The following is a 25195-nucleotide window of genomic DNA, read 5'->3' on the forward strand; positions in this document are numbered from 1 at the left end:
ATAGTCAGCTCTTCATGACTTCGGGGCAGCTAGGTGGCACAGTAGATAGAATGTTGGGCCTGGAGTCAGGAAGACTTACCTTCCTGAATTCAAATCTGGCATAAGACACTTACTTTCTAGCTGTGTGGCCCTGGGAAAGTCACTTAACCCTGTTTGCCTCAGTTTCCTCATCTGTAAAATGAACTGGAAAAGGAAATGGCAAACCATTCTAGTATCTCTGCCAAGAAAACCACAAATGGGGATATGAAGAGTCAGACACAACTGAAAAATGACTGACTGATGAAACTTCCTGACTCCAGTGCCTTTTCATTAGTCTTCCCTAGAAAGATTTCTTTATACTACTTTCCCCCCATAGAATCATTCTTCCTTCTGTTATATCCTTCTGTAGGATCCTTCTTATCCTGCCCCACTTAAAAAAATTGTCTCTACTTCTGTGATTTCATTAATATAAGAAGATCCTCAGTGTCAGAAATGCCTTCTGACAATTTAGACAGGCAGTTTATTCAATTTATGGCCTTGAGACTTGCCTGAATGCATTAAGAAGGGAAATGACTTACTCATGGTCACAAATCCCGTATGTGTCTTAACCCAGAGGCTGGCCGGATAGAGCTATTAAGCCATACTGCCTTTAATACTGTAGTCTTTAGGAAAGGCAGAATAGACATGTTGATAGCATCTAATTTCTCTCCTTTGCCTTATTCTTTATTCATCTTATTTTTTGCTATTATCCCCCACCCCTTCCATTTTTTTAAATGTCATGTGACACTCCCTTTAAGCCTTGGGGAAGTCACTTTCTCTCAGCCTCAGTTTACTTACCTGTACAGTGAAAGGATTGGATTCGGTGACCAGATCTCTTTATTTCATAGTTGCCGTTTGCACCCGACAGCCATGTCTCTGACAGAAACCAGTGGCAGAATGATCTTCTGTCTTCTGCACAGCCACACTTTCACATGAGGGCCTGCTGTTACTGTTGCCCTTGGAACTGTTCTCCATGTATCTCCAGCTTCCACATGGCTGTTGCTGACAGCATACTTTCATTGCTGTCTATTACCTGACCTTAGGAGTTGCTGCCACACGGCCCAGAGCCAACTATTCCACATCTCTTCACCCCTGCCTTTGATACTCAGTATTCCTATGAAGTAAGTGGTGCTGGTATTGAGTTATCCACTTGACAGAGGAGAAAACCGAGGCATGTATTAAGGGACTTCTTTATAAAAGGTTAGTAGTATATTAATGCTTCTGACCCTTTGTTGTGCAACTAGTCATCCATCCAAGGTAATGAGGACAAGTACTGCTTAATTTTGAGACCAATAGGCTGAGAAAATGAGGAGTCTTTCACTGAAGCATTTCCAACATTCTGTTGTTCCATACATTAACTCTAGATTTGGCAGTTGATGTAAGCACTGAGACTCACCTCCATGCTCTCCTGACTCTTTGTAGTTATAGTTTTAGTCATAGTGACTAGGACTAGCGATTACCATCCATTGTTACCAAATATTTGATCTAGCCTTGAGAACAGAAGATGTCAGTGGTGGGGATATGATTGTGGCCTTCAAGTATTTCAAAGTCCATTGTGTGGAATGTCTTTTCTGGGTTTGGCCAAGGAAATCAGGATGCTGGAGTGGGATCCTGATCTCCCAGATTTCTCTTCATCTCTTCCCCTTTCCATTTCTCACACTCTTCATGAGGGCTCAGGTATCTGATTGCAAAATCTTGTGCTTCCCTAGGTTATGGAGGGTAATCTGGTTGTCTTTAAAAGTTTGGTTATCCTTTTTGAGTTAGTTTAATTTGTTTTCTTGACCTGGTAAATGGGATAAAGCTGTTTATCAATAAATTGCAGTTTCTGTATGTGCTATTGCTTGAATGCAACTTGAGATGGGTGACTGGAAGCATCCAGGAAAGGAAAAGAAATTGATGTAGACTTGTGATATTTGTCAAAGTATGATTTCTAGAGCTAAAAAAATCATTGACTTTTAAATAACTTCCTATGGTCGAAAGAATACATTTACTGGGACATCCCTGGGCAAATGAGTAAACAGCAGTGACTGAGCAGCTTACTGGCTTGACTGGCATTGAGGAGGCATCTGCATGACTACAGCTTTCTTGTCTGAACCACCAAGAGAGTGGTTAGAAAGTTAAGTCTCAAGGAAAAAGTAGTCCAGCCAACAAAAAGGTAGTAGAGGACTAAGAGGGTTGGGGGAGGGGTAAGAGGAATAAGAATCACTACTAGCCAGCCCTACCTGTTTGCTCACTGTAAGAAAATACCACTTCTACAGGAAGAAGAGTTGAATTTTCTCTGAATGTCAGTCAGTCAGTCAACTGTCAACAAGCATTTGTTAAGTGCCTGCTGTATTCCAAGCACAGTACTAAGCTCTGGGGATCCTAAGAAGGCCAATACACAGCCCCTAGTCTTAAGGAACTCATAGTTGATGGCAGGAATTTACCCCCTGAATAAAAAGTATCTTGGTTTTAAAAATAATTTTATAATTATTACTGGCCAAAAATATAATGGGATACCTTGTGAACTTTGAAGGCCCTTCTCTTCCAACTCTAAGATAATATTATTTGATTTTGTGGTTTACCCAGCAATTCCCCATAACAGCAGAAAAGGATTGCAGTGAGATTGATACTTACAACTGGATTGGTGACTGTGGCTACCACCAAGGCCAATCTCCTGCTAGCCTCATAACTTACTATATGTGAAAATAAAGTAGGCAGCTACCTTCACAATATAAGTTCAGGACTTTCATAAGGTTATAAGCTTTCTATTTCCCCCTCCCCTAAGATAATCTTGTGTTATAGTGCTGTCCTGCAGCCCTTGCCTATAAATACCTTAGCATGGAAGTTTATTAAACTGGCTATTACTCTGTCATCCTAGCCCTGAGAGAATAAGATACAGAACAAGCCCACATTTTGGGGTTGGGGAGGGATATTGTCTTAACTGACACTGTAGGCACATGATAGATATCAAGAGAACTGGGCAAGGAAGGGCAGTCACATGGAAACAGTAAACTGTGTTGTGGGAGACATAGTGGAATGCAAGAGTTATTAGCCTTTATTGTGTTATAGACCCCTCTGGCCATCTGGTGAAATCTTTGGACCCCATCTTAGAATAATGTCTTTAAATGAGCAAATTATATAGGATTACAAAGAAAACGAATTTTATTGAAATGAAGATGTATTTTTTTTTTCTTATCTGAGTTCAAAGACCCTTTGAAATCTATGCCTACAGTCTTTGGAGGTCAGTGGACTGCAGGGTAAGAATCCCTGTGTGTTGAATACGGAGTTTGGGAGTCATGAAGACCTCAGTAAGACACTTATTAGCAGTTTAGCCCTTGGCAAATCAGACTTGGTTTCATCTCTTTAAAAAAATAGGTTTGGAATGAATGATCTCTTAGGTTCCTTCCAGTTCTATGACCTGTGATCCTGAGACACTAGTGAGTAAAAGACACTAGGGGAAACTTGATCCTTGTTAAAATTTTGCCTAGGAACATCCCTGGATGTATCACTTCTGAAAATGCCAAGCGTGATGTAATAAGTATCAAGTATTCCATTCTATAGAAGAAGTAACCACCAGCTGGGCTTACCAGGACCTTTCCAGAGGCTAGAAATGGTGATCTTCCCTTTAAAAACAGGAACGTGGTAGGGGAGGGAGGGCGCAGTGAATAGAGCACTGGCCCGGGAATCAGGAGACCTGAGTTCAAATGTGGCCTCAGACACTTGACACAAAAACTAGCCCTATGTGACCTTGCACAAGTCACTTAACCTCAATTGCCCTCCAAAAAGCAAAAAATAAAAACAGGAACAGGAACATGTGCAACCATAGATTGTTGGTACTTCTGGTACATTGATGAATTGCAAGGAATATTATGCAACACAAGTACCTTTTCTGTGTGTGTGAGGTATGCTTAAGGTCAACCCCTTCATGGAAGGCATTTATAGATTGTACAAGGTTGAATGAATATGGCATTTGATGACTAATTATGATAGTTGTATAATTCATATCCTCCATTCAGTGAGATTGGTAATTATCTAATGATTTTTTAAAAATTTAACTAGGGTCAAACAGAAGGTGTAAAACTTTAAGGGCTCTAATGACCTTTGGTTATAGAAAAGTCTTTTGCGAAACATATATATAGTTAGAAGCCCTTTATAATGCCATATGCTGTTGGGGAGACTGAGACAGGTGGATCTCTTGAATTCAGGAATTCTGAGCTGCGGTGGGACTGAGCAACTCAGGTGTCTGCACTAAGTCCAACATCAGCACAGTGAGTACCCAGGATTGAGGGGCTGCCAGAATATGCGATACTCAAGGAAGAACAAACTGGTCCAGGTCAAGTACTCTCCTTGTGACCTTATTTGGGGTTTTCTTGGCAAAGATACTAGAGTCTAAGTTTGCCATTTCCTTCTCCAGCTCATTTTACAGATGAGGAAACCGAGGCAAACAAGGTGAAGTGAATTACCCAGAGTCACACAACTAGTGTCTGAGGCTCGATTTGAACTCAGGAAGATGAGTCCTCTTGTCTCTAGGCCTGGTGCTCTATACATTGTGCCACCTCACTGCCCAGGGTCAATATGAAACAGATCAAAGCTTCCATGCTAAGTTGGAGTGGTATCGGGCCTCTCAGCAGGTACTTCATTTCAAGTCTGGTGAGATAGGAAGATCTAGTCTCAGAAAAGAAAAATAAAGTCCTTTATGATGTTAGTGTTGAGGTTCAAGAAAAAAACACCTGCAATCTAGGTAGGCTTCCTGAATTAGGAAGCTTTCTATAGGAAAACTTCTGCTTTCTGGAGGAGACCCTCCTTCTGCCCATCTTTCATACCTCTGCAGTGAAAAAATAATAATAAGCTTCCACTCTCATTTATTCCTTTGTTTGTCCTCCTTTTGACATGGCTCCTTTCTTCCTGTCTGGCTCCTATTGTTTCAGTACAGAAAGAATTTGTTGCTGCTTCCTTGTGCTATTACCAAGTACCCCAAGAGACAGCATGTCTCCTTCCACCCCACCAGTGCCAGGGCAACTATTATACTCACTTCTCGGAGTGACCGCTATCTCAATAGATACCTTCTGTATCTATTGCTGGTGACTTTGATATTTCATAACAGATCTAAAACTGATTTATAGTGGTTTTAACTTTGACTTTTGGCTTTGTCTGCACTGTTCTTCATAGACAATGATAGGGAATTTTTAGATAAGTATTTTTTTATAGGTGCTAGACATCTGTGTGTTTTTTTGTGGTTTGATGTTATTTTGATGATATAATTGTGGAAAGTGTATGCAATGTCCAGAAAAAAGTAATATCTTCTTGGTGTTCTAATAAAATGATTAGCTCATCATCCCCATAATATAACTGTTATTTTATAGTTGATCTAGATCTCTATAAAGTTTCATCACAATTTGTTTATTATTTATACGTGTTTTTCTATTTTAGAATTATACTGTTCCTTCTGGTGACTTATTAATGATGTCTCCTTTTTGGATCCATAGAAATCCAAAATATTTTCCAGAACCTGAATTGTTCAAACCCGTAAGTAGTCTTTTTCATTATGTCTCGGTGCTTTGGTCACAGTTTCTGTTCTGTGTTATTCATATGCATGATTGATCCAGGAATTATGTCATGGAGTTGCTCTCTTATTTCAACTACCCAGGACCTGATAAATAAGGCCACTCATCCCACAAAAGCATTTTTGAGAAATGGTATTGTGCCAGTCAGCTGATAGAGAATGGCCATAAAATTCAGAATGGGATGTACAAATTGGAGAGGAGCTTTTTCCTGTGCCCAAAATGAATATTTACCTGTATTTGGGAGCAGATATGAAAATGGATATACCTGGTTCTGTGTTTTCCTGCCTATGTTCTTCAGTATGTTTCGTTGTGCTTAAGTTGAATATCAGCATACATACATGTGTACATGCACATGCACACACACATACACACACAAATTCTGTTAGGGAAGATTATAGTCAGTTTTAAAATCCTGCCCTCTCCCTACCAGAATTGTGTGATTTTAGGCCAGAAAGGAACCTCAAAGTGTCATTTAGTCCATCCACTGCCTATCAAGACAACTGTCAGAAATGGCATCCAGATGTATTGACTCAAATTCCTTTGCTTTGACCACCTCCAGTGTCTTATTACCAAACTTCTAATGGAGGAAGACTTTATGTTGGGGCCCAAGACTTTACTATAAATACTACTGCTTTTATGAGGTTAATTTTTTAGTTGATTGACATTATCATTTACATATACCATTTAACAGGATTCTTCTTTAAATCTTTTTTTATTTATAAATTTATTCTTTAGAAACATAATTATGTCTGGTATTAATAACAGGTTGGAAAAAATTACTAGCAACACTGCAACTTTATATGCAAGGATTAGCTGTACAAGGTCATTTTTAGCCTGCAGAAATAAAGTTAAGCTTATTTATACAAGGCTGACTTGGAAAAAAATATTTTCTTCCCACAGGAACGTTGGGAAAAGGCAAATTTAGAGAAGAATGCTTTCTTGGACTGGTTTGTGGCATTTGGAGGAGGGAAGTACCCATGTCCAGGAAGGTCAGTGAGACAGCTGGATTGGATTTATTCAGAAATTATGTTGACAATAACTCAGCTGAGGAGAGCATTTTCTTAATCTTCTTTTACTTTAAGTCTAAATAGATTGTGATTACTTCATTTCTTGTGAAAGTAGTTAATAATAACACTTGTCTTCTGGCACTGTTCAAAGTTTATTCTGATAAAAAAAAAGACCTCATAACTTATAGTCAGAATTGATGTACAAGATTCATGTACTACACTTTCATTCAAAAGGAATTCATTCATTTATCTATCCATTCATTCATCAAACACTTATTAAATATTTATTATGTGTAGTGCACTATGTTAGGTGTTGAGGAAAATAAAAACATAAATTAGATTTGATCTCTGCTTTCAGTGACTTTACAATTCATAAATAAGTCTAGCTGTACTTTAAATGTTTTTATGTAAAACATTTCCACTTTAGTCATTTTGTACAAGAAGACTCAAATAAAAGGAAAAAAATGAATAAAAGGAAAGTAAAAATAGCATGCTTCAGTCTATATTCAATCAATATCACTTCTTTATCTAGAGGCAGATATTATGCTTCATCATAAGTCTTTTGGTATTGTTTTAGATTGTATTGCTGAAAACAGCTGACATTCATAGTTCTTCTTCAAACAGTATTGTCATTACTATGTACAATATTCTCTTGCTTCTGTTCGCTTCTTTGTGCATTAGTTCATGTAAGTCTTTCCAGGTTTTTCTGAAATCTTCCTACTTTTCATTTCTTATTCCACAATAATATTCCATTACAATCATATACCACAGCTTGTTTAGCCACGAGCATCCCTTTGAGTTACAATCCTTAACTATCCCAAAAAGAGCTGCTATAAATATTTTTGTACAAGTAGGTCCTTTTCTCTTTTGTGTATGTCTTTGGAATATAGCCCTAGCAGTGATATTGCTAGATCAAACCGCATACAGAATTTTATAACCCTTTGGGCATAGTTCCAAATTGCTCTCAAGAAAGGTTGGATGAGGGGGTGGAGCTAAGATGGTGGAGTAAAAGAAGGAACTTCTTCAGCTCCTGCTCCAACCACCTCCAATACCTGTAAAAAAATGACTCTAAACAAATTTTAGAGCTACAGAACCCACAAAGTGGTAGAGAGAAAAATTCTCCTGCTGAAGGCAGCCTGGCAGGCCAACAGGAATGGTCTATCACACTGGGCTGGGAGAACAGCACAGCCGCAGGAGCCACATGGGCCCAGACTCAGGGAGGCCCCAACCAGTGGCACAGACTGGCCAGAGCAGACTTTAGGAGAGTGAATCACCAGCAGCTGTGGCTGTTTCCAGATTTCTCAACCCATAAACACCAAAGAGAAAGTTAAAGGTCAGGGGGGAACTCTGTTGGAACTGGGTGACTGAGGAGCAAGGTCCAGCCCCTGCCTCTGCGGTGAGCTGCAGCTGCTGCACTGTGACTGCCTCCAGAGCTCCTGGCCTACAGATTGTAGGGGGACCAAGCAAACATTCAGAGAGTAATTGCTCTTGCTTTGACCTGCTTGGATCTGGATCGTGGTCTTAGGTGGTGGTCCTGGGGTGAGGAATGCCCGTGTGCCAAAGCTTGTGAGGGCTGTAGAGAAGGTGCTCACCTCATAGCTCTGGCAACTGTGAAAACCCCAGCAATTTGAGACACAACTCTATCCACTCTGGAAGGCAGAATTCTACTGTGGCAAAGAGCTTAAAATTCAAGTAATTGGTTGGCAAGATGAGCAAGCAGAGGAAGCACAATCAGACCATAGAATCCTTTTTTGGGGACAAAAAGGATCAAAACATGGAACCAGAAGAAGGAAACAAAGTCAAAACTCCTGCATCAAAAGCTTCCAAGAAAAATATGAATTCATTACAGGCCATGGAGGAGCTCAATATGGATTTTGAAACTCAAGTAAGAGAAGTGGAAGAAAAATTGGGAAGAGAAATGAGAATGATGCAAGAAAGTCATGAAAAGCAAGTAAACAGCCTGCTAAAGGGAACCCAAAAAATACTGAAGAAAATAATACCTTAAAAATAGACAACTCAAATGGCAAAAGAGGCCCAAAAAGCCAATGAGGAGAAGAATGCCTTAAAAAAATTGAATTGGCCAGATAGAAAAGGAATTTCAAAAGCTCACTGAAGAGAATTAATTCCTTAAAAATTAGATTGGAGCAAATGGAAGCTAATAACTTTATAAGAAATCAAGATACTATAAAACAGATCCAAACAAATGAAAAAAATATAAAGCAATGTGAAATATCGCATTAGAAAAACCACTGTCCTGGAAAATGGATCCAGAAGAGATAATTTAAAAATTATTAGACTACCTGAAAGCCATGATCAAAAAAAGAGCCTAGACACCATCTTTCAAGAAATTATCAAGCAAAATTGCTCTGATATTCTAGAACCAGAGGGCAAAATAGAAATGAAAAGAATTCACCAATTGCCTCTTGAAAAATATCCCAAAAAGAAAACTTCTAGGAATATTATAGCCAAATTCCAGCGTTCCCATGTCAAGGAAAAAATATTACAAGCAGTCAGAAAGAAACAATTTGAATCTTGTGGAAACACAGGATAACACAAGATCTAGCAGCTTCTATATTAAATAATCAAAGGACTTGAAATATGATATTCTGGAGGTCAAAGGAGCTAGGATTAAAACCAAGAATCACCTACCAAGCAAAACTGAGTATAATTCTTCAGGGGAAAATATGGACATTCAATGAAATAGAGGACTTTCAAGCATTCTTGTTGAAAAAATCAGAGCTGGACAGAAAATATGACTTTCAAATATAAGAAGAGAAACATGAGAAGGTAAACAGGAAAAAGAAATCATAAGGAACTTATTAAAGTTGAACTATTTACATTTCCACATGGAAAAACAATAATTGTAACTCATGAGACTTTTTCTCAGTATGAGGATAGTTGAAGGGAATATATATATATGTGTGTGTGTGTGTGTATACATATGTATAGAAGGGCATATGTGTGTATAAATATATATGTGTATATGTGTGTACATGTATGTATATACAGAGGGCATAGGATGATTTGAATATGAGGCATGATATCTAAAAAATAAAATTAAGAGGTGAGAGAGGAATATATTGGGAGGAGAAAGGGAGAGATATAATAGGGTAAATTATCTCATACAAAAAAGGCAAGAGAAAACTGTTACAGTGGAGGGGAAGAGCAGGAAGGGAATGAGTCAACCTTACTCTCATTGAATTTGGCTTAAAGAAGGACTTACATACACAGTCATTTGGGTACCTTACCCTATAGGAAAGTAGGGGGAAAGGGGATAAGAAGGGGAGTTATAGAGGGGAGGACAAATTGGGGGAGAGGGTAGTTAGAAGCATACACTTTCGAAAAGGGACAGGGTCAGAGTAGAAAATAGAATAAGTGGGGGGTGGGATAGCGTGGAGGGAAATATAGTTAGTCTTTCACAATACAACTACTATGGAAACGTTTTGCATAACTACACATGTACAACCTATATTGAATTGCTTGTTTTCCCAGTGGGAGTGGGTGAGGCAGGAAGAAGAGAAAGAATGTGGATATCAAAGTTTTAAAAACAAATGTTAAAAAAAAGGGGTTTTTACATGCAACTGGGAAATAAGATATACAGGTACTGTATTATAGAAATCCATCTTGCCCTACTAGAAAATTGGGGGTGGTAGTGGGGGAGGATATAAGAGAGAATAGATTAGGGGAAGGGGCATTCAGTAGGCTTGATATATTGGGGTGGGGGTAGGGGAAAGATGGGGAGAAAATTTGTAACTCAAAATCTTGTGGAAATTAATGTTGAAAACTAAAACTAAATTATATATATATATATGTGTGTGTGTGTGTGTATGTATAAAAAAAGATAATCCAAACTAACACAAAACCAAATAGAGGTCTTCAGTAATTCAATCTCGTAAAGGGAAATAGGAAAAAAAAAAAGGTTGAATGAGTTTACAACTCTACCAACAGTACACTAGTTTCTCAGTTTTCCCATATCCCCTCCAACATCCAACATTTTCCTTTTTTGTTATATTAGCCACTCTGATAGGTGTGAGGTAGTAACTCAAAGTTGTTTTAATTTTCATTTCTCTTATCAGTACTGATTTAGAGCATTTTTTCATATGACTATAGATAGCTTTGATTTCTTTGTCTGAAAACTACTTGTTCATATGCTTTGACCATTTATCAATTGGGGAATGACTTGTATTTTCCATACATTTGACTCAGTTCTCTATATATTTGAGAAATGAGGCATTTATCAGAGATAATTGATGCAATCCCCCCCCCCTCAGTTTTCTGCTTTCCGTATAATTTTGGTTGCATTGGTTTTTCTTTGTATAGAAACTTTTAAATTTTACACAATCAAAATGATCTATTTTCCATTTTATAATGCTCTCTTTATCTTGGTTGGTCCTAAATTCTTACCTTATCCATTAATCTGATGGATAAACCATTCCGTGCTCTCTTAATTTACTTATGATATAACTCTTTATGTGTAAATCATTTTGTCCTTATCTTGGTATAAGGTGTGAAACATTGGTCTATACCTAATTTCTGCCACACTGTTTTCCAGTGTTCCCATTTTGTTAACTAATGAGTTTTTGTTCCAAAAGCTTGGATCTTTGGGTTTATCATATACTAGATTACTATGGTTGCTTACTAAAATGTAACTTATGTACGTCATTTATTCCACTGACATACCAATATTTCTTAACCAGTACTAGATTATTTTAATAATTACCACTTCATAATACAGTTTGAGATCTACTGTTTAGAACATCTTTTACATTTTTTTATTGACTCTCTTGATATTCTTGACCTTTTATTCTTCCAGATGAATTTTGTTACTATTTTTTTCTAGTTCTATACAAAATTTTTTTGATAGTTTGTTATGACACCAAATAAATAGATTTATTTTGGTAGCATTATCATTTTTATTAAATTGACTTGGCCTACACATGAGCAATTAATATTTTCCAGTTATTTAGTTCTGATTTTATTTGTGTGAAAAGTGTTTTTTAATTGTGTTCATATAGTTCCTGGATTTATCTTTTCAGGTAGACTCCCAGGTATTTTATATTGTCTACAGTTATTTTAAATGGTATTTCTCTTTTTATCTCTTGCTACTGGACTTTGTTGGTACTATATAGAAATGCTGATGATTTATGTAAATTTATATTATATCCTTTAACTTTATTAAAGTTGCTAAGAATTTCAAGTAGGTTTTAGTTGATTCTCTAGGATTTTCTAATATTGCATCTTTTCATCTGCAAATAGTGATAGTTTTGCTTCCTCTTTGCCTATTTTAGTTCCTTCAATTTCTTTTTCTTCTCTTATTGGTATAGCTAACATAATATTAAATAATAAAGGTGATGATGTTCATCCTTGATTCACCTGTCATTGTATTGTGAAGGCTTCTAGTTTTTCCCCATTATAAATAATAGTTGCTGATGGTTTTTAGATAAATATTACTTAACATTGTAAGTTAAGTTCCATTTGTTCCTATACTCTCTAGTGTTTTTAATAGGAATGAGTGCTATCTTTTATCAAAAGTTTTTTTTTTCCATTTATTGAGATAATCATGTGATTTTTGTTGGTTTTGTTATTAATATGGTCAATTATGCTGATAAGTTTTCTAATACTGAACCAGTCCTCTATTCCTGGTATAAATCCCACCTGGTCATAATGTATGATCCTCATGATATATTGTTATAATCTCTTTGCAAGTATTTAGGAAAAATTGACCTATAATTTTATTTCTGTTTTGGCTCTCCCTGGTTTCTGTATCAGCATCATATTTGTATTCTAAAAGGAATATGGAAGAAATACTTCTTTGCCTATTTTTCCAGATAGTTTATATGGTGTTGGTATTAATTATTCTTTAAATGTTTGGTAGAATTCACTTGTGAATCCATATAGTCCTGTAGATTGATTCTTAGGAAGTTCATTGATGACTTGTTCAATTTCTTTTTCTAAGATTGAGTTAAGTATTTCATTTCTTTTTCTGTTAATCTGGGTAATTTATATTTTTGTAGATATTCATTTCATTTAGATTCTCAAATTTGTTGGCATATAATTGGGCAAAATAGTTCCTAACAATTGTTTTAATTTCCTCTTCCTTGGTGGTGAATTCGCCCCTTTCAATTTTTTTTTTTGAGTGGGAAAGGCAAGGTAATTGGGGTTAAGTGACTTGCCCAAGGTCACAAAGCTAGTCAGTATGTCAAGTGCCTGAGGCTGGATTTGAACTCAGGTCCTCCTGATTCCAGGGCTGGTGGTCTATTTACTGTGCCATGTAGCTGCCCCACCCCTTTAATTTTTTATACTAGTAATTTGATTTTCTTCTTTACTATTTTTAGTCAAATTAACCAATGATTTTTCCTATTTTGTGGTTGTTTTTGTTTCCATAAAACCAGCTTCTAGTTTTATTTATTAGGTCAGTGGCTTTCTTACTTTCAATTTTATTCATCTATCCTTTGATTTTTCAGGATTTCCAATTTAGAGTTTAATTGAGAATTTTTCATTTGTTCTTCTAGCTTTTTTAGTTTCGTGCCCAATTCATTGATCTGCTTTTTCTCTATTTTGTTGATGTAAGCAATTTAGAGAGATAAATTTTCACATAAGTGCCACTTTGGTTGCATCACATAAATTTGGTATGTTGTCTTGTCATCATTTTCTTTAATGAAATTATTGATTGTTTCTATGATTTATTCTTTGACCCACTTGTTTTTAGGATTATATTATTTAATTTCCAATTGATTTTCATTTAATTCATCATTTTCCATTTTCCATTATCAAATATAATTGTATTGCATTGTGTTCTAAAAAGGATGCATTTACCATTTCTGCTTTTCTGCATTTAATTGTGAGATTTTTATGTCCTGTTATATAGTCAGTTTTTATATAGGTTCCATGTACTGCACAGAAATGTACTGTACATTCCCATTCAGTTTTCTCCAGACATCTTTTGTATCTAACTTTTCCAGAATTTTATTCACATCCTTATCTTCTTTCTTATTTATTTTTTGTTAGTTATGAGAGGGGAAAGTTGAGGTCCTCTACCAGTATGATTTTATTATCAATTGCCTCCTTTAACTCATTCAATTTCTATTCCAAAAATGTAGATGTTATACCATTTGGTGCATATATGTTTAGTATTGATATTACTTCATCGTCTGTGGTACTTTTCAGCAAGATAGAGATTCCTTCTTTTTTTTTTTTTTAAAGCAATCGGGGTTAAGTAACTTGCTCAAGGTTACAAGTAGAGATTCCTTCTTTATCTCTTTTAATTGGACCTGTTTTTGATTTTGCCGTTTTTAAGATCATGATTATTATCCCTATTTTCTTTGCTACAGCTGAAGTATAATAGATTCTGCTCCAATCCCTTATCTTTACCCTGTGTGTACCTCTGTGCTTCAGATGTGTTTCTCGTAAACAATATACTGTAGGATTCTGGTTTTTAATCAGTTCTGCTGTCTACTTCTGTTTTATGGGTGTGTTCATACCATTCACATATATAGTTATAACCAACTGTGTATTTCCCTCCATGTTTTTATTTTTGCTTGTTTATCCCCCCCTCTCTTAACTCCCCACTCTTTACATCCTTACAAGTGTTTTACTTCTGATTACCACTTTCCCCAAAGTATCCTTCCTTTTATTAATCCTCCCTCCCCCTTCTATTTTCCCTGTCCCTTTTTACTTCCTTATAGGGTAAGATAGATAGATTTCTATATCCAGCTGAATGTCTATGGTATATTGTCTCTTTAAGCCAATTTTGATAAGAGCAAGATTTAAGCTTTGTCTGCTACCACTCCCCCCACCATCTTCCCCTCCATTATAATAGCTCTTTCATGTGAACTAATTTACCCTATTCAATCTCCCCCCTCCTTCTTCTTCCAGTGCACTTTTCTTTCTCACCCCTTTATTTTGTTTTTAGGGGTATTGTCCCATCAAAGTCACCATATATCCACATTCTCTGTCTATGTATAATCTTTCTAATTGTCTTTATAGTAGTAAAGTTGTTGACAGTTACAAATATTATCTTACTCTCTTTCTTGTTTCTTTTTTGCCTTTTTATGTTTTCTCCTTGAGTCTTGTCTTTGGAGGTCATTTTTAAAATTTAGCTCCCTTTCTAAAATTAGAAATGCTTGAAAGTCCTCTTTCATTAAATGCCCATTTTCCCCTCAAAAGATTACATTCAATTTTGCTGAATAGGTGATTCTTGTTTGCAAGCCTAACTCCTTTGCCTTCTGGTATATCGTATTTCAAGCTCTCCAGTTCTTCAATGTGGAAGCTGCCAAATTTTATGCAATCCTTACTGTAGCTCCATGATCTTTGAATTGTTTCTTTTTGGCTGCTTTCAATTCTTTCCCCTGGATCTGTGAGCTCTGAAATTTGGCTATGATGTTCCTGGGAGTTTTCATTTTGGAATCTCTTTCAGGCAGTGATTGGTAGATTCTTTCAATTTCTATTTTGCCCTCTGGTTCTAATTTATCTGGGGAGGTTTCTTTATAATTTCTTGAAAAATGTTGTCCAGACTTTTTCTCTCTCTTTTTATTTTCCATGGCTTTCAGGCACTCCAATAATTCTTATATTATCTCTTCTGGACCTATTTTCTAAATTGTTTGTTTTTCTGATGAGAAATTTCACATTTTCCTCTTTTTAACATTTTTTGATTTTGTTTTATTATATCTTAATGTGTCTCATAGAATGGTTAGTTTCCACTTGTTTAATTTTTAAGTCATTATTTTCTTCAGTGAGCTTTTCTACTTCCTTTTCCATTTGTCCAATTCTATTTTTTAGGGAGTTATGTTCCTTGGTAAAATTTTTGTATGCCTTTTACCATGCTATTGACTTTTTTTATGATTCTTTTCCATTATTCTCATTTCTTTTCCCAGTTTTTCTTTTACTTCCTAATTTGCTTTTTAAAATCCTTTTTAAGTTCTTCAAGGGCCTGAGAACAAATAATATTTTTCTTTGAGGTTTCATATGTAGCTCTTTGGACACTTTTATTCTCTTCTAAGTTTATGCTTTGATCCTTCTTATCACCATAGTAACTTTTGAAAGGCAAGCTTTTTTTTTTGTTTTTTGTTTTTTATTCATTTTTTCTGCCTTTTGTGACTTGGTGTATTTATGTGAGAGTTGGGCTCTGGTCCTATACTCTCCCACCCAAGCTTTTTGTGCTGGGGCTAAGGGTCTTACTGCTGGCTTTCACTAGGCTTCAGGGCTTAGGTACTTGCTTTCACTGGAGGTTAAGCTTCCTTTCTGGCTTGTACTGGGGAGGGGGTGAGGTCTCCCTGTTGGTTTCCCTTGGGTGTGAAGTTTAGCTTTGGGCCTGCTCCAGGGATGGGGCCTTGCTGCTGCATTGCTATGGCCCTGGAAGAGGGATCTTCTTGCTGATCTGCCTGAAGGGTGGGACCCTGCTTCTGTGTCACTACAGAAACAGGGTCTTGCAGCTCACCAGCTCTGGAGCAGGGCCCCAACACTGGTTAGCAGTGGGGTCAAGGCCTAGCTGGTGATCTGTGCTGGGGGTGGCGTTACTTAATGGGGCCTTGCTAAGCTGCACAGACTGCTCACTTGTCTAGGGGGCTGCTGGTTTGTAGGTGGGCAAGGCCTCAAACGTGGACTATCCCTAACCTGGAGCCCCTTATAAACCCCTGCTGTGAGTCCATTTGATGCTGAAATTCTTGAAGTTCACTCCCTTCCCACTCCAGTGAGATAAAAGTTTGGAGGGGGATTTGGGATGGCTTCAGAAGGTTCTTTCCTCACTCTGCCACCTTGACAGAGTGTATCTTTTTTTAAAGAAAGAAGAATCTTAAACATGAGGTTATCTCAGAGACTTTCCAAGCTCACTAAGCATCTTCAGCTTGGTGAATCTTCATTGACTCCTTTTTTTTTGTAGCTAATTTAGTTCAGTCTTTAGAGCTTCTCTTCATCAAAGTACATTATTGATGTTCTGGGACCTCACATAATGACCTCAGTGCACCAAAGTTACCAAAGGATTTAGTAAAGATTTTCAAATCATATGTCTATATCAAAATGTTCTATTCGGAACAATATTATGCAAGAATTAACAGTAATACTAATATTGTGCTCAAAATAAGTAGCCTCTTGGTCTCCCCTCCTTTCCTCACTCTCAATGACCCATATTGAATGTGAAAATAGAGTACAAAACAAACTCTGGTCATGTGGTACCTGCTTCATTGGGTACCTCATGTTATTCCCACTGTGACCATAACAATCTTTAAATTTGATTAAGGTTTCATATAAATCTCGAAGTAGCTTACCATGTATTACTTTTTTTCTCATTTCTTAACTCCTCATCTTTTCAGATTTTTTAATTAATAACAACTGAAAACTTTCTGACAGTATCTTTGGTTGGGAAATAGTATATTAGACTGAAGATTGAAATGCCCAGTCCTCGCATGTAAATTACATGTGAAGGTGTCTAATGTTCAATAGCTATCAGTAAATTAGCAGACCATTTCTTTTTATTTATAACTGAGGATCTGATTAGGTGCTTTTAGCACATCAAAATAATATCTTTGGAGACTAACAAAGTGCTAATTATTGTCGGGTTGCCTGAATTTGTCAATATGTCATAATGTAGAAGGAGCTGAAACACTTGATCAATAGCAGTAGGAACAAAATAGTGGCAAAGGAATCCTAAATTCTGTAGGTTCAGGAGTGGCTGTTCCTTTGAGTAAATTTGTGACAATTCAAGTATTTCTTATGTTCATGATTTCATAAAGTGAATTTCTGCTAAACAAGGGATAGCTCTATAATACTGCCATCCACTTGAGCTTTAAATAACCAACCCATGGGACTTTTCATTCTTGGAGACAAGCAAAGAAAATGAAAATTGTTTAGGAAAGAAAGTGACCTTACTTGGACTAAGGATAGGAAGACAAATCTCTCCACTAAACATGCAAAACCAACTACCCCTTGTTATAATCCCCAGAAAATTGTACCCATTTATCTTCTGTCCATTAAAAGCCGATTGATTATCTCATGCACAAAATACTTAGTGAGTCAGAAGATATTGCCTATGGTATATCCAGCAAGTACATTTTGTTCTGAAAAGTACTGTTATGGATTTGCAGCTGTCACAGTCTGGGCACCAGGGCACAGTGGGAAGTGACTTTCATAAGCTTGCTTAGAAATGTGTTTGTTAGATAAAAACCTTGTTTTTTTTCCAGTGTACTGGGAGCCTAGGACTTGCATTTAAGTGCTAACAGATGTTTAAAGACAGGTTTTGATGAGAAAAGAGACATCTCTCTTCCTTTATTCTCTTTAAAGAAGAATACCCAGGCACATTCTGGAAGTAACCCTTCCCAAAAAGAGAATGATGTAAGTTTCTCCCTTTGCAAGAAGGAAAGAATAGAACTTACAGCCACAATTCTTGAAATGAGAATACAAAATAATGACAAGCTTTTGTTGATGACTTCCATGGACATGTTGAAAGAGGGACATTACAATATACCTATATCTATCTATCTGTGTACATCCATATACATATCTATGTACCATATATGTATGTGTGTATACATATATGTATACATGTGTATATATGTATACACACATATATGGAGAGAGAGAAGCAAAACAAATTCCCTCATTGGCCATGTCCAGAATTGTGTCTTATTCTGCCACCCTGAGTGCATTCTCTATGTTAGGGCATGAGTACTGGCATGAATCATAATCAGTCCCCTGGAATCATGGTTGGTCATTGTATTGATCAGAATTCTGGAGTCTTTCAAAGGTATTTCTCCTTACAGTGTCATTATTCCATAATTTGTTGTTTTGGTTCTACTCATTTCATCAGTTCATGAAAGTTTTCCCAGGTTTCTCCAAACCTATTCCTTTTACCATTTCTTATAGGATAATAATGTTCCATTACATTCATGTATCATAATCTATTCAGCCATTCCTCAGTTGATGGATACTACCTGATTTTCCAGTTCTTTGCTACCATAAAAAGAGCTGCTATAAATATCATTGTACCTATAGCTCCTTTTCCTTTTTTTTTCATGTCTTTGAAGTTTAGACCTGGTAGCAATACCGCCTGATCAAAGGGTATACACTGTTTAATAGCTTTTTAAGCATAGTTCCAAATGGTTTTTCAGAATGGCTTCATCAATGTTATGTTGATAGGACACTTTACCTGCAACTTCTCCAACATTTATCATTTTCTGTTTTTTGCCATCTTTGCTCATTTAATTTATTAGGCATATTTGAGGTAGACCTTCAGGGTTGCTTTAATTTGCCTTTTGCTGATAATTATTGATTTTAAGTATTTTTTAATATGGCTGTTGATAGTTTGAATGTCTTCCTTTGAGAACTACCTGTTCTAGCCTTTAATCATTGAGAAACTGGGGAATGGCTCTTGTTCTTAATAAATTTCAATCTTTTTGCATTTCATAGAAATAAAGCCTTTACATTATGACCTATTTGTATGGCTTTGAACTCATCATAGCTATCAAGAATTGTATAATTTTTATTTTTACTTTTATGCTTAATTAATACAGATGCTGTGCAACTAAATGAAGGGGGGAAAGGGAACAAGCATTTTACTAAGCATCTGCTGCATGCCAGGCACTGTGCTAAGTACTTTCCAAATATCATCTCATTTGATCTTCATAACAACCCAGGGAGGTAGGTGCTATTATTGTTCTCATTTTTGCAGTTGAGGACATTGAGACAGAATGAAGTTAAGTGACTTTTCCAGGGACATAGATCTAGTAAGTACCTGAGGACAGATTTGAACTCACATCTTCCTTAGTCCAGACCCAGTGCTTTATCCTCTGAACCACCTACCTGCCAGGGTTATACTCATTCTTAGTTATTTGGTCTTATTTCCATAGTCTTATGTATTTTTTATAAGCGGGTCATTGTGATACCTGGCAAACTACATCACTTTCTCTGTATAGTTCTACCTTTATCTTTTTATCAGAACAATGTATGCTTGTGTCTTCACAATTTCACTCTTGAGAGTTTCTCATATCTTTTGAAATTTTAAAATGTTAGACCCTATCCATCCTTTTTCTGAACCCTTTGGAATCAACTTTTTCCAAATCTAGGGTGCATGTCAAGCTTTCCACTTGTATTGAATCCATTCTGAGATTGTCTCATACAGTCAATATTGCCACCATTTTCACTTCTAGATCTGTAAACTGAGGCTCATGGAGTTTAATTGGTTTGTGTAAAGCCACCTAAATAATTAGTGGCAGTGCTAGAATTAGAACCCTGGGCTCTTGACTTCCAATCCAATCTTCTCTCCACTACCACTTGCTGTCTCAACATATCCCGAGCATATGTCTTCAAACTTTTACTCATACTGTTCCTTATGACTCAGATGTACCTTCCTCCAGTCTCTACCTGTTGCAGTCCCACCCATCATTCAGGGTCTAGCTTAAATGTCACTCCCTCTATGAAGCTATGAACCATCTTCTTAACCATCAGAAAATCTGGAAATTCTTTATCTACCTTTATAACTACGATGGCACTTCATGCTTTTTCTAGAATCTTAGAATTTTTAGAGATATTGGGAATAGTCTATCCCAGCCTCTTTATTTTGTAGACAATCAAACCAAGACCAAAAGAGATTAAGTCACATTCCTTAGCTGACATAGCTAGCTAATGACAGAGTCAGGACTAGAATCCAGCTCTCTTTGCTTATGCAGAAGTTATGCATTTCTATTATAACTCTTTGTGTATATCTCTATCTAACTATCTATCTATCTTTCTATCTATCTGTCTATCTATATCGTGTATTAAAATAAAAACTCTTTGAATATGAGAATCTGTTTTATTTGTCTTTATCTCTATTACAGCATCTGGCATAGTGCCTTGTTGATAGTTGGAATTCAGGAAGTATTTGTTGAATTCACTGAAGATCAATGATTCAATCAAATACATTAAAAGAATCTCACAGGATGCCAAGCACCCTCTAATCCATTTTATACCTGAACAGGTATCTCCTTTAAATTATCCTAGAAGAATCATCCTCCAGCCTCTGCTTGTGGACATAGGGGAAACCCACTACCTTGGGAGTTAAGCCATTCTGCTTTGGGATATCTCAGCTAGTTAGAAATGTTTCTCTACATCTGCCCCATAGGTTAAATATCTGTTTCCTTCAGCCAGTCCTCAAATGGTGCATTCTCTCATCGCCTTGGTCACCCTCTTCTGGATGCATTCTAGCTTGTCAATGTCCTTTCTAAAATGTGCCCATATCTGAAACACAGTACTCCAGAAATTGTCTGGCTAGAGTAGAGTGCATCATCTCCCTTGTTCTGGATACTATAGTTCTCTCTCTCTCTCTCTCTCTCTCTCTCTCTCTCTCTCTCTCTCTCTCTCTCTCTCTCTGTCTGTCTCTTTCTGTCTCTGTCTCTCTCTTTTGCCTTTTGGAGGGCAGTTGGGGTTAAGTGACTTGCCCAAGGTCACACAGCTAGTAAGTGTTAAGTGTCTGAGGTCGGATTTGAACTCAGGTCCTCCTGACTCCAGGGCTGGTGCTCTATTCACTGTGCCACCTAGCTGCCCCAACACTATAGTTCTCTTAACAGTGTTGTTAAGTTGTTTTAGCTATGTCTGAATTTTGTAAATGCATTTGGGGTTTTCTTGACAAAGATGTATTTCTTCTTCCAGCTCATTTTACATATGAGGAAACTGAGGCAAACAGGGTGAAGTGACTTACCCAGAGTTGCATAGTTAGTAAGTGTCTGAAGCCAGATTTGAGCTCAGGAAGATGAGTCTTTCTGATTCCAGGCCTCGCACTCTCTCCACTGCCCCACTTGCTTGCCCATCTCTTAACACCTCCTCAGAACAATTTCGATTTTTACCTACTATATCACATCGCCGACATATTAAACTTAGAATCGGTTAAAATTGTCACATTGGAAATATGTGTCGCCTGTATCAGATTTCTTGCTGTTTTAGGGTGGGAGAGGTAGAAGGAGTAAAGCAGGGGGGAGGAAGAGAGAAAAAAATTTGTAACTCAGAATCTTACAAAAGTGAATAAATAAATGAATAAATAAAATTGCCACATGTCTTCCACATAAATTGCTATCTAACCATGACTCCTACATCCTATTTTTTTCTGAAGTTAATGATATAAATACCTAAGAAGGCAACCTGTTTCATTCTTCTCTTCTTTCTATTTCCTTCCTCTTCTCCATGACCATAGTTAACATATGATTGTCAAAATCCTATAGTACATGTAGACATGTAACTTTTAATGGCCCCCCCCCCCTCGCTTTGACCTCTTGACCAGAATATAAACTCCCACTTCCCAAAACAAGATTTTTTTCTGTTTAGCTAGCTCATGGCATTTTATGGAAAATGGAGACAAGTCTGGAAGTGTGTTAGAAACCAAAGGGTTGGGAAAAGTCAGTCTTTCAACACACTTCTGGATGGGCAGCATGGGGTAAATGAAAGTATGCTGAGACCAGAGCTGAGTCCTGGCTTTGACATTTAATAGCTGTTTGACCTTGTGCAAATTACTCTCTGGTTCTCTCATCAGTGCAGTGGGTTAAATAATATATTGCCTACTTCACTGGGTTGTTGTGAAAAATATCACACCATGTAAATGTGAGTTGTAATTCTTTTTCCTTTCTTCCAGTCAAATACCCTTACTACCTAGCCCACTCTGCTTGCAGCCATGAAACTGATTTATTTTCTTAAATGATTTGTGGAAGGAGGGAAGGTGTCACTTCCCCTTTAACTATAATAGTTATGTCCCAATATATAATGTTTGTGATAAATATGCATGTACGCTGCCTCTTCTGAACTCCAGGAAGAGATGATTCTATTTTCATAAGCTGCAGCTGTTGGCAACTAGGAATTTGCCTCAGGGCCTCTGCTCTTGGCAGCTCTGGAAGCTTTCCAAAGGATGTCATGTTTGCCAGCAGTAGTTTCAAAGCAGAAAAAAAAGGATCATGGGCTCACACAGGGGTAAGAGGTGGATGATGGTGGGGGAAGTATTTGAGAGAAACATTTTTTTCTTTATTTTCTTTTCCAAAGAGGGAGTTGGGATTCAATCTCAAATTCAACTTATCAGAAACTAGAATGACCTTTTTAGGCAGGTCCTATCCCTTCTGAACGTTCTCAAGCCATACTGTCCAACTCAGTATCCCTTTCATTTGCTCATGAAAAAAAAATCAAGGCCATCCATTGTAAGTTCCCTCTCCTCCCCAGTTCCATACTTCAGATCATCTTAGCTTTATTATCCCTTAGACTTTCCCCCTTTGCTTCAGACCCAGAAGATGAGGTAGTCCCTGTCCTTGCCAATACCAATGGCTCCACTGTGCCCTGGATCCTATCCCTTCTCATCCCATCTGGGAGCTTTCCCTTTTGATAATCTCCTTTTTTTCTCTAATTTTCTACCTTTCTTTTTCCACTGGAACCTTTTCTTCTGCTTTCAAGCATCCCTAGGTCTCTCTACCCTTAAAAATCATATGAAAAACCTTCACTTGACACATTCCCTCAAATAATTGCCCTATATAACTCTTCACTTGCACAATCAAACTTCTAACACCTTCCTTACCTCCTACTTCAACCATCATCTTTCTATAGTGTGTGTGTTCGGGCACTTTCAGTTATGTCCAACTTTATGTGACCCCATTTGAGGTTTTCTTGGTAAGGAAATTGGAGTGGCTTGCCATTTCCTCCTCCAGTTTATTTTACAGATGAGGAAACTGAGGCAAACAGAGTTAAGTGACTTGCCCAGGTTATATAGCTTTCAAGTATCTGAGACCAGATTTGAACTCTGGAGAATGAGTCTTCCCAACTCCAGACCCGGTGCTCTATCCACTCTGCTACCTAGCTACATCTATCTATGGATGACTCTGAAATCTATGTATTCATCCTTCATCTCTCTCCTAAGTCCAAGTTCCACATATCCAACTGACAGCTGGATATCTCCACCTTAACATTAAATAGACACCTAAAACTCAATGGATTAAAAGCGGTACTCATGATCTCTTTTATTAAACCAACTCATAACTGGGATGTTGCCCTTCATTACCTCCCCCTCTTGCCAGCCCAAAATGGTCAAGGGGAATATGGATTGAGATGACCAGAGCTTAGAACCATTTATCCAATGTCTAACACTTAATAAATGTTCATTTATTTATTGTTTACAGGATTATCAACATGAAAATCTCTAAGGATGAAGGCAGGGTTATAGGTAGAATGAACTCATTAAGGGAAGAGAGAGGTCAGTAGGTGACAGCAACAAGGATCTCTATTAGGTGGTAAAATTTAATGACATGAACTTTAAAGGAAGAGTTGTTGCAGGTGAGATTAGTAGAGTTTCTAGAAAATCTTATTCTGTGAGTCAGAAGACTTGAGAGAAGGAGTCAGCCTCGGAGAGAAGGATTAAGGATAAGGTGTGTTCAGTAGTAAACCAGATTTTAGTGAGGACTAGAAGATGGAAGGAAGAGATCTAAGGTTGTTAGCAAAAAAGTTCTAGAGGAAACAATGAAAGGGGAGATAAACGCAGTAGGATTCTTCCAGAAATAGGGTAAAGATATGAGGAGAGGTATTTGGCAGTATTGAATCAAAATTAGAAGAGGTAAGATTTTGCTAAGGAGAGTACAGACAGAGTATCACCTGTGGAGAAGTCAGTAGATTTAACAAACTCAAATTTCAGTATAGTATAATGACCTGGGTCCTTGAACAAGCTGTGTGTTGACTATGAAAAGGTGACTTTATCTCTCTGGGACTCAGTTTCCTAATTTGGAAAATAGGCAGGCTGGACCATCAGCTTTAAAGTTATAATTAGTCTGTGAATATGTTTTGTAAGGTTCTTGAAGGTGTTTTTTCCCCTTCACCTAGTTAAATGAATACCTTATATATAGCAGGTACTCACTAAATATTTGATATTGCATTCAGCAAGTATTTACTATGCACCTTCATAGGAAAAACAAATAATTAAAGCTTATTTACAAAATATTAACACATTTATATTTTGATTAGCTTTGTAATTATGTAATGTTCTTTAGATATGACAAATCTGCTACAAATAATAACTTTTTTATTATTTTGAACTTTTCTGACATTATAAATAATTGGAAAAAATCCTAAAATAATTAGAGTTCATTGTGCTTCTGAATAGTGAATATATCTCTCCTTTTCTTCCTTCCTTTCCCCCTTCCTTCCTTCTTTGCCTCTTACCTTCCCTTTTTACTTTCCCTCTCTTCTTTCTTTCCTTCTTTCTTTCCCTCCTTAACCCTTTTCTTCTTCTCTACCTAACTCTTTCCTTAATTGTAGGAAAACAGAATACATTGTCTGTTAGAGGTCCTTAGGGGACCTACTTTAATGAATGGATGGAAATGAATTCTTTAATTCATTTAATTCTCTAAAATGCCTTTATTCCCATAAATAGCTTTTACATCTTTCTTTTTAATCTTGGTTACATTTTTAATTGTTCAGCAAAATATCTTTTTCATAGATTCAAATAGAACCCTATATTCAGGAATAATATAAGTGTTGGTATGATATAGCAAAATGAACATTGACTATTAGCTTTCTTTTCTCTATTGCTTTCATTTTCTCTGTGTGACATTGGGCAAGTGTGGTGTTTAAAAAATTAGAGTAATTTAATCATGTTATTAATAAGATTAGCATGTTTATTAAGAAAAGGAGATCATT

At 36.9% G+C, this 25195-nt stretch overlaps 1 protein-coding gene across 3 annotated transcripts in view; it reads left to right on the forward strand.

The window, feature by feature from the left end:
* Positions 1-25195, forward strand: part of CYP39A1 (cytochrome P450 family 39 subfamily A member 1) — a 145991-nt gene that overhangs the window by 107902 nt on the left and 12894 nt on the right. For all 3 annotated transcript variants that reach the window (XM_069065823.1, XM_069065822.1, XM_069065824.1), the window contains 2 exons: positions 5431-5526; positions 6465-6553. In XM_069065823.1, coding sequence (XP_068921924.1) covers positions 5431-5526; positions 6465-6553 — 185 coding nt within the window. The remainder of the gene's footprint in view (positions 1-5430; positions 5527-6464; positions 6554-25195) is intronic.

Source organism: Petaurus breviceps, unplaced genomic scaffold, assembly GCF_028583685.1.
Source record: "Petaurus breviceps papuanus isolate PSGF00001 unplaced genomic scaffold, PetGlider_PUasm1.0 90701, whole genome shotgun sequence".
NCBI lineage: Eukaryota > Metazoa > Chordata > Mammalia > Diprotodontia > Petauridae > Petaurus > Petaurus breviceps.